The sequence below is a fragment of the Balaenoptera ricei genome, chromosome 18, assembly GCF_028023285.1.
Source record: "Balaenoptera ricei isolate mBalRic1 chromosome 18, mBalRic1.hap2, whole genome shotgun sequence".
NCBI lineage: Eukaryota > Metazoa > Chordata > Mammalia > Artiodactyla > Balaenopteridae > Balaenoptera > Balaenoptera ricei.
Window position 1 is genome coordinate 13,500,874 of NC_082656.1, and position 12,727 is coordinate 13,513,600.

The 12,727-nt window shown below is 33.6% G+C and overlaps 1 protein-coding gene and 1 long non-coding RNA gene across 12 annotated transcripts in view; one reads left to right on the forward strand and one right to left on the reverse strand.

Moving 5' to 3' along the window:
• POSTN (periostin) overlaps positions 1-12,294 on the reverse strand; it is a 34,158-nt gene extending 21,864 nt beyond the window's left edge. For all 4 annotated transcript variants that reach the window (XM_059903122.1, XM_059903120.1, XM_059903121.1 and 1 more), the window contains exons 1-7: positions 12,139-12,294; positions 10,755-10,853; positions 7,053-7,117; positions 5,192-5,349; positions 2,894-3,058; positions 1,798-1,944; positions 1,135-1,276 (exon numbers count right to left, since the gene is read on the reverse strand). In XM_059903122.1, coding sequence (XP_059759105.1) covers positions 1,135-1,276; positions 1,798-1,944; positions 2,894-3,058; positions 5,192-5,349; positions 7,053-7,117; positions 10,755-10,853; positions 12,139-12,257 — 895 coding nt within the window. In that variant the 5' untranslated portion in view covers positions 12,258-12,294. The remainder of the gene's footprint in view (positions 1-1,134; positions 1,277-1,797; positions 1,945-2,893; positions 3,059-5,191; positions 5,350-7,052; positions 7,118-10,754; positions 10,854-12,138) is intronic.
• LOC132352565 (uncharacterized) overlaps positions 1-12,727 on the forward strand; it is a 534,321-nt gene that overhangs the window by 416,388 nt on the left and 105,206 nt on the right. The window lies entirely within an intron of this gene.

Genomic DNA, 12,727 nt, shown 5'->3' on the forward strand with positions numbered 1-12,727 from the left:
AAGGAGAATAGCATTTGACCCTTAAAAGACGTGTTTCACTGTGGAACTAAGTATTCCTAAGAAATATAATATATATAAGACCTAAGTATTGACCTAAGGTTTTAAAATTCTGTTTATGTTCTCAAAATGTTTTTTCCATCAACTCTACAATAAAATTAGCTCAGCTCAGTAGGAAGTAAGAAGAAAAGAAGATCAGCTGTATGGAATTATTTGTGTAGTTCTAGAAAATGTGTTAGATCAAGTTCCCTCTATCATAAGAAAGGACTTTCCGATGGGAACACAAGAATAATTCCTCCTTTCAGAAGACCTATAAAATTATTTGCTAGTGATACCTGTTCCAAACACCCAAGCAGTATCTTACATCAGCTACTCATGACAGAACAGCTGTACAGGCATACTTCATTTCATTGAGCTTCACTATTTTGTGCTTTGCAGGTACTATGTTTTTTGGTTTTTGTTTTTTGTTTTTTACAAATTGAAGGTTTGTGGCAACCCTAAAGGCAACATCTAGAAAATATCCAAAATAAAGATGATTTCTTGAAGGACTTCTGAAGGGATCTGTGCCTAAACTGTCTATATTTGCACCAAAATATCTCATCATAAATTGGTTAAGCCAATTTGGGGTAGGCTGAGTAAGCGAAATGTGCTAGTCACAATGTAAAATCTAGTTGAAACTAAAAAGGAGACTGGAAAGAAGCCAAGTTCTGTGTATCAATAGGTAATGACCAAAGAGAACCATGCAATTTTCTCAACTCAACTTTAGTGTAAATTTAGAATTAAAAGCATTGAACAATATGTATACAGTATTAAAGTTTGATGATCTAATATTTCTTTTCAACACTTTCTAATTATTTTTAACATCTGCTACTTAGTTACTTGAAAGCAGTGCAGAAGAATGTGATCTTTAGGATACCCTGATTATTTAATTACTTTAATTATTAAATTAATTATTGAATTACTTTGCCTACTCTTTCAAGGATTTTGTTTTTTAAGATTCTTATAGTCCACCTCAGAATAAAAGTTTTTCTTTGCCTTTGCTTATCAAAGGTGATAATGCTGGCAGAACTTAATCTCTTTTTCATTTCCTTTCTTGGAATTCTGGGAGGCTTCTCCTAGAGAGAGACAGTTAAGTACCTTCCGAAGCCACTTTGTCTCCCATGATCCTTTCTAGAACCCCTCGTGGAAGTCTCTCAAAAGCTTCATTGGTGGGAGCAAAGAGTGTGAAGTGACCATCTCTTCCAAGGGCCTCCAATACATCAGATGTGATGGCAGCTGCCTGAAACACAAATGTGCTTTTTAGAGGCTGGCACATTGCAAATCCAGAAGAAAATTACAATACACTCAGTCTGGGTGGACATGAGGGAGTTGATTATATAGAAAACTATAGAAGTTAGATATAACTCTTGTTAGATCTTTAAAATATTATCTTTTGGCACAAATAACCATGTCTTTTCAAACTTTCCTCAAACTGTATATAAGATGGGGAATTCTGCCGATGCTTGTGTAACTGAACAATATACAGCAGTAAACGTAATAATTGATGAATTCATTCTAAATGCACTAAGTACACTACAGTCACGAAACTAATCATTCTTTATCTATCATGTCCACATAAATATTATTATTTCATATAAGGAGATGATTTCTTCTGTGTAAAATGAAAACCTTTTCATTTCAAGAAATATATTGGTTACATGGCTACCAGATTTAATAGCTTTTTATAATTATTTTAGATTCTGAGGGAAAGAGGAGGAATTTCAATGGTCCAAGACAATCTGCTATTACTTCTGTACTTACTCTAAAAGATGAGAGGTCATCTTCTGCTTCAATAAAGTCCTGAATTGAGGTACCGATTTGTGTAAGGACACGGTCAATGACATGCACAACGCCATTTGTTGCAATCTGGTTCCCATGGATGATTCGAGCACAGTTAACAGTGACAACCTAATTATTTGAGAAAATCAAACTTTAGAAGTCACAGCTATCTGTTGACCACTGAGACTGCAAGCCCCCGTTTCCTATTTTTCATGATTACTGGTAAATGTAACATGAAAGAACTGACATTCTGAATGTAAATTCTGAGGGTGAAGACTTACTTACATATTACTATGTCCAAAAAAAAAAAAAAAAAAAAACCCGGGAAAAAATGCAACCAGTTGAGAACCCAAGTCCAGTTACACTTAACATACCTAGAAGTGCAAGGCAAATACATTTTTTTTGGTTTAAATTATTGCTTTTATTCCTCTCTTTCTTTCAAAGAGATAGTCATACACTATTTCTAATGTAGGTCAATGAGTTACATAAAGAAGTCTAATTAGTCCTTAAAAAAAAGTTCTGAGACAGAAACAAACAATTATTGCATAAATATAATCAGTTCTATTTCAGTGATTTCCTAAATATTGACTCCTCACTGACCCTTTATTTCCTGGAACTCTAACTGTTGAAAGAGCTCTATGACCCTGGTTGGAAGTTTCCCACAAAGACTTTATTAAAACACACAAGAACCTAAATCAGTATAGTAGCCAGAGGGTGAATAAAAGAATACTCATTCTCTGATTTTTCTCTGATAAATTCTCTGACAAATTCTTATTTATTATTTTTTTCTGATTATTAGTTTTTCAAACACATCAAATACTAAAACTTCCTTTTGTAGAACATCTAAGTCTACTATCAATGAACTATCGATTTAATTTCTTCCTCGTAATCACTCTTTAGTAGAAATCACTCACTGAATTAGAAATTTACATGCTGTAGATGTAGGGAAAAGTCATGATATGGCACTTACATTATATTCACTAACTTTTTATTATTTCTGTGAGCCTTATATAAAAGGTATAGAAAAAAATTAAGGGCAATGTTATTGAGAAAGGTACTTTTTATTAATGAAACTTACCCCATTAGCATAATGGTTAATGAAGAGCCCCAAATTGTTATACATTGAAGAAACAATCATGCCGTTTTTCAAGTCCTTGGTCAACATTCTCTTATTAACCATGTGGCTATGTAAAGCATTCAATAATTCAACATTTACATTGCTCTCCAAACCTCTACGGATATCCTAGGAAAAATTGAAATGACAGAAGTTTATTTTATTATAGTTAATTATTAAAAATCTTATAATCACACTGTTTCTACTCTCTTGTTATTTTCTCATTGAATTACCCAGACGGTCAAACCAAATTGACATAAATAACTTAAAATTATACTATTTCAATTGATTAAGAAATTTTGTAAGTAGAGGTACTCAGTAAAGGGTTCCAGATCTTATAGAGCACTTGGACATTTTTAGAGACAAAACAAAATTTTTAATAAACGTATTGATGAAGAGATGATCTTGCTGTAAAGGCTTAGGGAATATGAAGTTATCAGATATTTAAAGTACTTTGAGTGGAAAACAAAATTAAAATGGCATTATATTTTTATACAACATCGGAGTTTTAATAACCGTTTTATGTTTATTCTATAACAAATTCAAGAATTCAACCATCCTGTACCTTTTAATTTATCCAATACCACACTATATCATACTGTACTTGGTGTTATGAGAAATACAATGATAAGTAAGGTGAAGTCTCGACCTTTGAGGTACTTATTCTATAGCAGCAGGCAAAAATAAACACAGTAAGATAAAGGACGGAAGGAGAAAAAAAATGCTTTCCAGGTCAAATGAAGATGGCTGGCAGTTCAGGTTTGGAGACAGGTCTTGCAGGGTAGGTAGACAGGGTAGGGATGGTGTGATGATCATTCTAAGTCCAGCTGCTGGCACAGGGTGAACGTTGGGAAAGCAGAAGTTGTCCAGTGTGGTTATTGTATGCCTTTACGTTTCTCAGATAATATTAAGAAAGACATTTTAGAAAAGTATATGGGACCATAACATAGAAGACTTTTAATGCCCAAGTAAAGAGTAAATTAAACTGGCAATGGGGAGCCATTGAGGCTTTTGTGGGCTTGGAATAAAATGATTAGCCTGGGCTTTAGGAAGGTTAATCCGGTGGTAATGCGTAGCAGAAAAGAGACTATTATGAGGATGAAAAATGGGATATGGGTGACTAACAGTAGTTTCTAAGAACTGGAGAGAGGCAAAGTAAGGATGACTTATAATTTTCAAGTTTTAACTCTGAGACTGGTACTGCCAATTATGGAAAAAAGACAGCAGAAAAGCTGTTCTGATGGGGAGAAAGAAAGTGGCATCTGTTTTAGATAACGTTATGTTTAAAGATATAGATGGTGTATCCAAGGAGAAATATTAAGATAGATGTTAGAAATATTCTCCTGGGATTCAAGAAACACAGATTCCATGGCTCTATGCATAAAGTGAAAGCTGAAGCCATCAGAAGTACATCTAAACTGCAGAGTATAGTTCCTGGAAGAGACCTTAATAAGACCTATTCTTAAGGCAAGGAAGAAGAGGAGTCTGCAGAAAGGACCAGAAAGGTGGTTAGAGATGTGGTCAAAGACAACCAGAAGAGAGAAAGTTCTATAACGCAAGCAATTAACCTCACAGTTAATGCAGCAAGAGAAAATCTAGAAGAATCTGCCTAAGTTTTACTAAATATTGTATGACTCTAGTAGTAATTATCAGTTCATCTTCATATCAAGTAGAAAGTAGGAATATATTTCTATACCAGTTTTACAGATTTGTGTATTGTCATAATTTAGTGTGTTGTAAATTAGATTATGCACAAAAAAAGCCTAAAAATTAAATGTATTGTTTACAACCCTTCAATTTAAATATCCACACACGTTTATAAATCTGTCAGTCTCTGAACAGCCATATATATTTACATATAATTAAAATAATAAGTATATGTATAATATAGCTTATTAAAAATTTTAAATTCCAGTAGGCTTCTTAACTTGCCTTTCTATGAGATATGTCATGTAAAATTACCTATATTTCTTCACAACCAAAAGGGGAAGAGGAAAGGAGTAAAATAGAATAATGATAAAGTGCTTGTTCAATCCACTATTAGTTTGGCTTTATTAGTCCATGAGCCTACTGGGGTGTTATTCCATTTATGGATGTATTAAAATGATTTCCTCTTTACCCTCAATTAACTCATCCTTTTATGTATCCTCATATATGTACGACAGAAAGATATACAATTTCTATTCATTTCCAAGTTAGTAAATCAATTAAAGTATACCAGTAGCAGTAAAAAAATTTATATTAATAAAAATAATGAATTACAGAATCCAGGTTGTCCCAAGCCTCGTTACTTGGTGCGAAGTAAGTGAACGACCCCTTTCCTTCGATCTCTTCCCTCAGTTTTGAGAGATCAGAATAACGCTGCGTGGTGGTGGCTCCCACAATGCCCAGGGTCCCATAAACATGATCAATAGGCATAACTGAAATAATCAAGAGATGAATAAGTACTTATGAAAAAATTTCAAGAATGTTATTTTACAATAATTTAACCTTTACACAAAGCCCCCCAATATATTAAATGATAATTTTAGCAATACAGTTCTATAAATCATCAATTTTATGTGACATTTGCCTTTTGAATGTCAAATAATAAAGTACTACTGAAAAATATCATTCCATATATCCTTGGTCTTGAGGGAAAATGAATTTTCAGTTATTATCCTTTTTTGATGTTTAGTCTATTTACATGTCAAATCTGCTATGTCAATATGGTTCAATTTTAATTATTAGTAAGTATCTTTGATTATTTCACTGAAAACAACAAAAGTTCCTCACTTCTCACTGAGAATGGCAAAGGTAATTTTTTTTTTCATGTTGGCTTAAAGCTCCTAAATAGTATAATACTGTTAGGTATAGGGGTATAGTTATATAGATTTGGGTCCCTAAAAGAAATATGTAGACCTGCTTCTTTTCATCATAATTTCAGGAAGGAAATATATAAAAATATCTAATACTTCTAGAATATATCTTCTGAACTTCAAAAGAAAGATTAATATATGAATGTCAACCTGAAGTTTGGGTGCAGCCAACTTATTTTTTATGACTCTGTCTTATTTAAAATTTAATATGATTTGGATCATATCATAGGAGAAATGGTTATTACCTTTGTGAATATATCAAGACTAGGTACACAATTAGTAAATTAAATCACAAAATCAGGATTTAAAAACACCCCTACAGGATGGGAAAAATGAGTCAAACATAACAGTTAAATGTCACAGGGTTCCATTTAAGTCCCACGCCTAAGTTAAAAAAAAAAACAAATCCCAGTGAAGACTTGATTTGACAGCATTCATTTAAAAAAGATCTGTAATCAATTTTAATTAATTAAAAATTCAGCATGAGTTAATGATATGACATGGTTACCAATAACATTAACCAAAATTCAGGAGCCCACCCGCCCCAAACTGAGGTATTTGTCTTAATATTTTCTCAGTTGCCTGGACACACATAGATAGTAGACACCAGTCTTGGATCACAATCAGAAGAAAAAAAATGACTGGATTAGAGGCTTTTCATGGGTTGCTGTCGATTACAGTAAGGACTCCAAAGTCTATATCACATTCAAACTGGGGGCCATGAGCCCAGAGAAGAGAAGATTCTGTTGGGGAAGAGAGGGTAGCTGGAGGAAGGGTGTGATGATTTGTGTTAACTATCTGAATGGCTGTCATTTCAAAGAGGAAATAGATGAACTAATTTTTCTCTAGTTGGCAAGTTACAGGAAACTAACTTTCAATCTGAGAAACATTATAAAATCAGAGCTGTTGAATCAGAGAAGATGATGCCTTGCCAAGTAGTCAGCCCATGTTCCTAGACAAGTTCAAAGAAAGGGATTTTGTAGTGGGGATTTTTGTTCTTGAAGGAAAGTTGAACTAATTTAAATTTAGAATAAGCTTCTGTTGTTCAGCATCTAGTGTATATGATGTATATATTAATACTTCATCAACATGATAAAGTCATGATTAACACCAAGATATGGGGGATATATCTTGGATTTATCATGGTGCTAAATACACACACACACACACACACACACACACAATTGGCTTCGCTATAAGCTACTTCAACTCTTTTTCCTCAAACAAGACAAATTCCTCATTTAATTCAGTAATTGAAACTTTACCTGCTGGGCAGCCTTTCATTCCTTCCATCCTCATATAACCAGGGCAGCATTCATATAACACAGTCCTATACATTGGAAGAAAATTAATTTTAAAATGGGAGAACTACAAAGGATACATTTTGACATAAACTTAGCAAAACATATTACTTATTGCCTTGATTTATTGAGAATTTAGAAATCCAGTTTTTTTTGTTTGTTTGTTTATGACATCAAGGTATTTATATTAGCTTGATTTCTCTCTATAACCTCATGGCATGGTGGAAAAATTCCAGGATCTTGAGCCAGAAGAATGGAGTATGGTTCCCAGTTCCACTACTTAGTTGATGTGTGACCTTGAGCAAATCATTTAATAAATTTGAGTCTCAGTTTCCCCAACTATTTAACATGAATGTAGTAGCTAAAATACTTATTCATGGGTAGTTGTGAATCTCAGATAAAACAATGCTTTGGAAATAATTTTGCAAACTATAAATAGCTGTAAATGTTTATTAATATAAGGTTATTAGGAACTAAGACCATCAGAAAAATTTATTAACTCACTTATAGGTAGTAAAATATGAAACTATAGATGAGAATAAAATTTCTGGCATGGAATATTGGCTTAAGGATAGTTAAAAGATAAGAATATAGAGATAAGTGGGAAATTAAATTTTCAAACTGTTCTCTAATTTTAACATAATTTCAAGAATAGTTGGTATTGGAAACATATACAGACTGTAAGAGAGCCTTATGCAGATATGGTCCCTGAAGTAATTTTATTTACATGGATACCCATAAAAATAAATGTGAACATTTGGATGCCAAGGGATTGATTAAGAATTGCTTATACTTTAGCTTTAGCATATATCATAAACAATAAGAATGAGATACATAATTTTTAGTTCGGGACTAATAATACTTTATGTAAAATAGTAAATAGAAGAAGAAATTGCTAAAGTTGCAAAAATTTCTATAACACATGCTAATGTTAATGCACTATACGGTATAGAATTCCAAAACAGGCAATTGCAATTTCAGATGATACTTGAACAATACAGTTGTCTGAGTTAATGTTTTGAAAGCAACGACAACAAAAAAGTAGTTTTTCCAGGAAATTTATGCTACACAAAACTCAAAGTTCCCATATTGTCAGTAGGACAAATAAGAGTAAAAAAAAATCATGACTGTGCATATCTCTGTAAGTGGGAAATTTATCTTCATTTTCTGAATAGTATCTAAAATCTCATGGAAATGCCAACTGACAATGTCACTGACATTTTTTTGAAGGAGGTCTACAAAATACTATATTATTGAGCCAATATATATTGTGGGGAATATCTTTTTTTTTTTTTTTTAAACATCTTTATTGGAGTATAATTGCTTTACAATGGTGTGTTAGTTTCTGCTTTATAACAAAGTGAATCAGTTATACATATATATATATGTTCCCATATCTCTTCCCTCTTGCATCTCCCTCCCTCCCACCCTCCCTATCCCACCCCTCTAGGTGGTCACAGAGCACCGAGCTGATCTCCCTGTGCTAAGCGGCTGCTTCCCACTAGCTATCTATTTTACATTTGGTAGTGTATATATGTCCATGACGGGAATATCTTAAACCTAGGAAACTTCCTGTTTTTCATTAGACCCAGTTACTTCCCCCAAATCCCCAAAGCAGCTATTCAAACAGAAGATAAACATTTCTGTCAACTGATACATAAAGTCCTAAAGATGACTTTGGAAATTTTAGCAGCTGCAACAGATGGCAAATCAGGCATTCTTCCTGTCAATGTTACTGATTCCTTTGGTTGTTTGAAACTAGCAACTAGCATTTACATTTATTCCAGAGCACAGATGTTAATGTGTTTGTGAAAATGAAGTTAAGGGAAATAAGCTAATATAATTAAACAAAGGAGACACTGTTATATTTCTGGTGAAAAGCCAGACTTCAAAGCAGGAATTTTTTTTTCTTTTTTAATGGAAAGCAAGAAAGAATCTTGGCATAAGCTTTGTACAAGCATTGGCATCGCTAACATATTTAGATGGTTAAAGTAAGATTGTATCGGACTTCCTTAACTTCCAGGAAGTGTGTAATAAAGATTTTCCCTAAATATTTCAAGGAGCAGGTCCTTTCTTATGTAGTTAGTGTGCCTTCCAAATAGGCCTCATGGTAACCAAGAACACAAAGAAGAAAGCGAAAAATATCCAGAGCTTTGGAGTTCCCAACTGGGGCCTGACCTAACTCATGGCCAGGATCCTTGTAACTACTGACTTACACTGTAGTTGTGTGAATGATGCACAAGTCTAGCAGATTTATGCAAACTAATAAGAATAACGTCCAGGTCAAAAAGTAACATCGGTTAAAACTCTGTTAAGCCAACATGTGGGAACGGGCAGCAATGTCCTGTGGGGTCCTAGTCTTGGTTACCATGGGGAGGCACAGTCCAGATAAGGTTATATGCCTTGAATACATGATTCTTAGTAAAATAAAGAGAACCCTATGCATTTTAAATAGGGATCTGCACACGCCTCCTTTTCACACCAGCATATACCCAATTTGCTTAAAATAGTTTAAATTTAAGTACAATTAATGTTATGAGTTAGAGTTACTTAGTAATTTCACATTAGTTCATTCATTTTACCTTCAGAAACTCTCCATGTATTAAATCTGCATTTCACAGGCAAAGAAACAAGACTCCAAAATGTTATGTGATTCCACAGTTAGTATTTATAACCAATATTATTAAGTTAAGAATATGTTTTTTAACAATCCCCCAATCCTTCCACCTATTTAGAGTAACTGAAATTTAATGATGATGTGCTTCAGATATTCTGGTTCTCAAGTCGTGCTTCACTGAGGTTGCGGTCCAAAGTAATAAGAGGCAGGCAGGAGCCATTTCTACTGTTTCATTGACTGAGGATGACATCTTTAATTTTTTTAATCTATAATTCAGCTCCTTCATCTTAAAATGAAGAATCTGCACCACATGAGTACTTATCAACCTTTATATGTCTAGGATTATATTTCTTCTACCAATATTTATTAATTGATTAAACCAATAAGCTATCAAGTAATAAAAATGTTTTCCAACTCTAGGTGAATCAGTGAAATATATAACTAAGTTGAAAAGTAATCATCTTTTTGGCTATTGAAATAGTAATATAGTGGTGGGTTTCCATTATCACCTTTGGGGACCCCTGGGGATCTGGCAGTTTGGGATGGAATGACTGGATTAAATGAAGATATGAAACTTAAGTTCTTTCCAACTTTAAGCTTTGATGAAAACTCAGGGGTAAACTGGTGTACTTTATATAATTTCTAAATGACTGTAGGCAAACATTAATTTTTACGTGAAAACCCTGGTATTTCAGATCAATTTGTTCTTCTGGCATTTTTTTAAATAAAATGAGGAAACTGAGGCAAAGAGGTTAATTGACTTGCCTAAGATAAAAGAGGCCAAACCAGGAGTAGAAATGACATAGTCAAACTGTCAGTGATTCTATACCAGATCACATGGCCATTGCCATAGATTCAGGAATAACATGAGTTCCACTAGTAGAGGAGGAAATTCAGGGAAAATTTCTTTATTCATATGTGATCCATTTTTTTTAAGCTCACAATTTTGGAGAGTATTTTCGAGAAGATCGTGTGTATGTCCAAGGAAAGGCATGGGCATTGTGGTGTTGTCTTTGGAACTGGCACATTAAGGAAAAAATGACACTTACGTTTTCTTTCCACAGATGGCACCTTGATACCAGTTCCTACAAGTGCTGAAGTATTTCTTTTTGGTGCCCAAAATCTGTTGAAGGGCGCAGACATTTGGGCTGGAAGATGGAAGGAAAGAAAGTTAATGTCCTAATGACAACTAGTTTTTCATATCTACATGTCAGGTAGTAAAAAAAGAAAAAAGAAAAAAGTTAATATGTGGATTCGATTATCAAAGATACAATTCTAAAAAAAGATGTGATTCTAGTCAGCACAAATCTCCTTCTGATCCAATCCTGCTGAATCATTGGAAAAACTAAAGTCTATGAGAAACAGAGAGAGAGGGGAAATTATACATCTCTGAGAGTAAAATGCCATTGTTTCAAAAGTTAACCTAATAGAATTAAACAATGTGTCTTACTACTTTTAATAGTAGGTAATTCACTGACCCTTTTAAACCAAACATGTGCTTATTTAGGGTTTGGGGTGGCTTAGGGCTCTGGAACAATGACAGATCAGACAGCAAAATAGACAAGTTTTACTAAGTCCAAGGACACTGTACTCTGTAATTTTCTAGGTAAGCAATCACAGAAGTAAATGAATGCTAAGATTAACTTAAATAACATGGCTGCACAAAGGAAAATTTATTGCTTTGTCTGGAAGTAATTAGATTAAGACATCCTCTGCCAGAATTTTAAGTGTTTTTCTCCCTTAAAAAGAAGGAAGTCTTCTTTGGACTTTGGAGCATTATGAACATCTCTCTGAGACATTGGATGTAGTGCCAAGATCCATTTCAAAAATTAATAATAAATGGTTGGTTAAGTTACTAAATTATGTCTGATAACTTTAAAAATGCTAAGTTGTAGTTGAGTTTATTCTAAGAAATAAAGTTTTTGCAAATTGTACAGAATGCAAAATTTAAAAGCATTCTTAAATGCTTCAAAAAATTCAGGAAACTGGTTACATTACCTATTGTTTAATTTTCATAATAAATGAAATTTTCCCTAACATAATGTGAGATATTTCAAAGCTGTCTACATAATGAGAGTCTCCAACAATAGATTCTTTCATCTTGAAAACCTCATTCCAGAAATTTGAAATCAAATAAAAACACAAATAAACTGAATCATAAAGAAATGCCCTGTTAAATGTTGTTAATTACATTAAAATCTTACAATGTTTCATAAGAAGCAATTATACACAAGTTTTTTGGACAGTAATCCTTAAAGTTTAAGACACATACATCAACCACAGAATACTCATTTTTTCCTTTTTTCTTGTTACATTGTAATAAGTAGAAAAAAAAAAACAAAACCTGAGGTATAAATAAGGAACTATATGTAGAATTGTACATACAACAAGCTAAGGGAAAAGAAGGTTTATAAAATCAAACCACTGACTTACCCCTGATCCCGGCCCCTGATACGGCTGTGAGCCAAGATCTTGTCATAATGACCATTGGCATTTGCAGGGTTAACCACAACGAGCAAGAACAGAGAAAATGTGGGTAAGAGAGGAATCATCTCTAGTCTCTCCGTTGCAGTTAGTCCACGAAGAGAACTGGCAGTGGGCTTTGGAGAGCTCAGAGTTTATATACATGGCAGAGTTCTGGGAGGGAGCTCTGTATCAACCTGGGAATCTGAACTCTCTCCAGAAGGCATCAGCAACTTCAAGTCGCCAGCTAGAATCTGCTTTTTCAGCTATGTTTCCTGAGCACACTGAGCCTCTTTTTCTTCTCATTATCAAAAGGATATTTATTTTAGTTTTGTATTATTTATCTTTCTCTTTATTTTTACTACCTGACTCATTTCATGTTCATATTTCCGTTTTATTCTTTTGTAATTTAGAGGGTTTTTATGGGAAATGATTTTGTTTAGATTTTAAGGATCATTCTGTAATACGTCCCTTTCAGAGTGCATGTCCCTGTGCTCAGTGACAGTATGACTTGATCTTATCACATCTTGTCATATTCAGTTCACGTCAGAACTGAAAG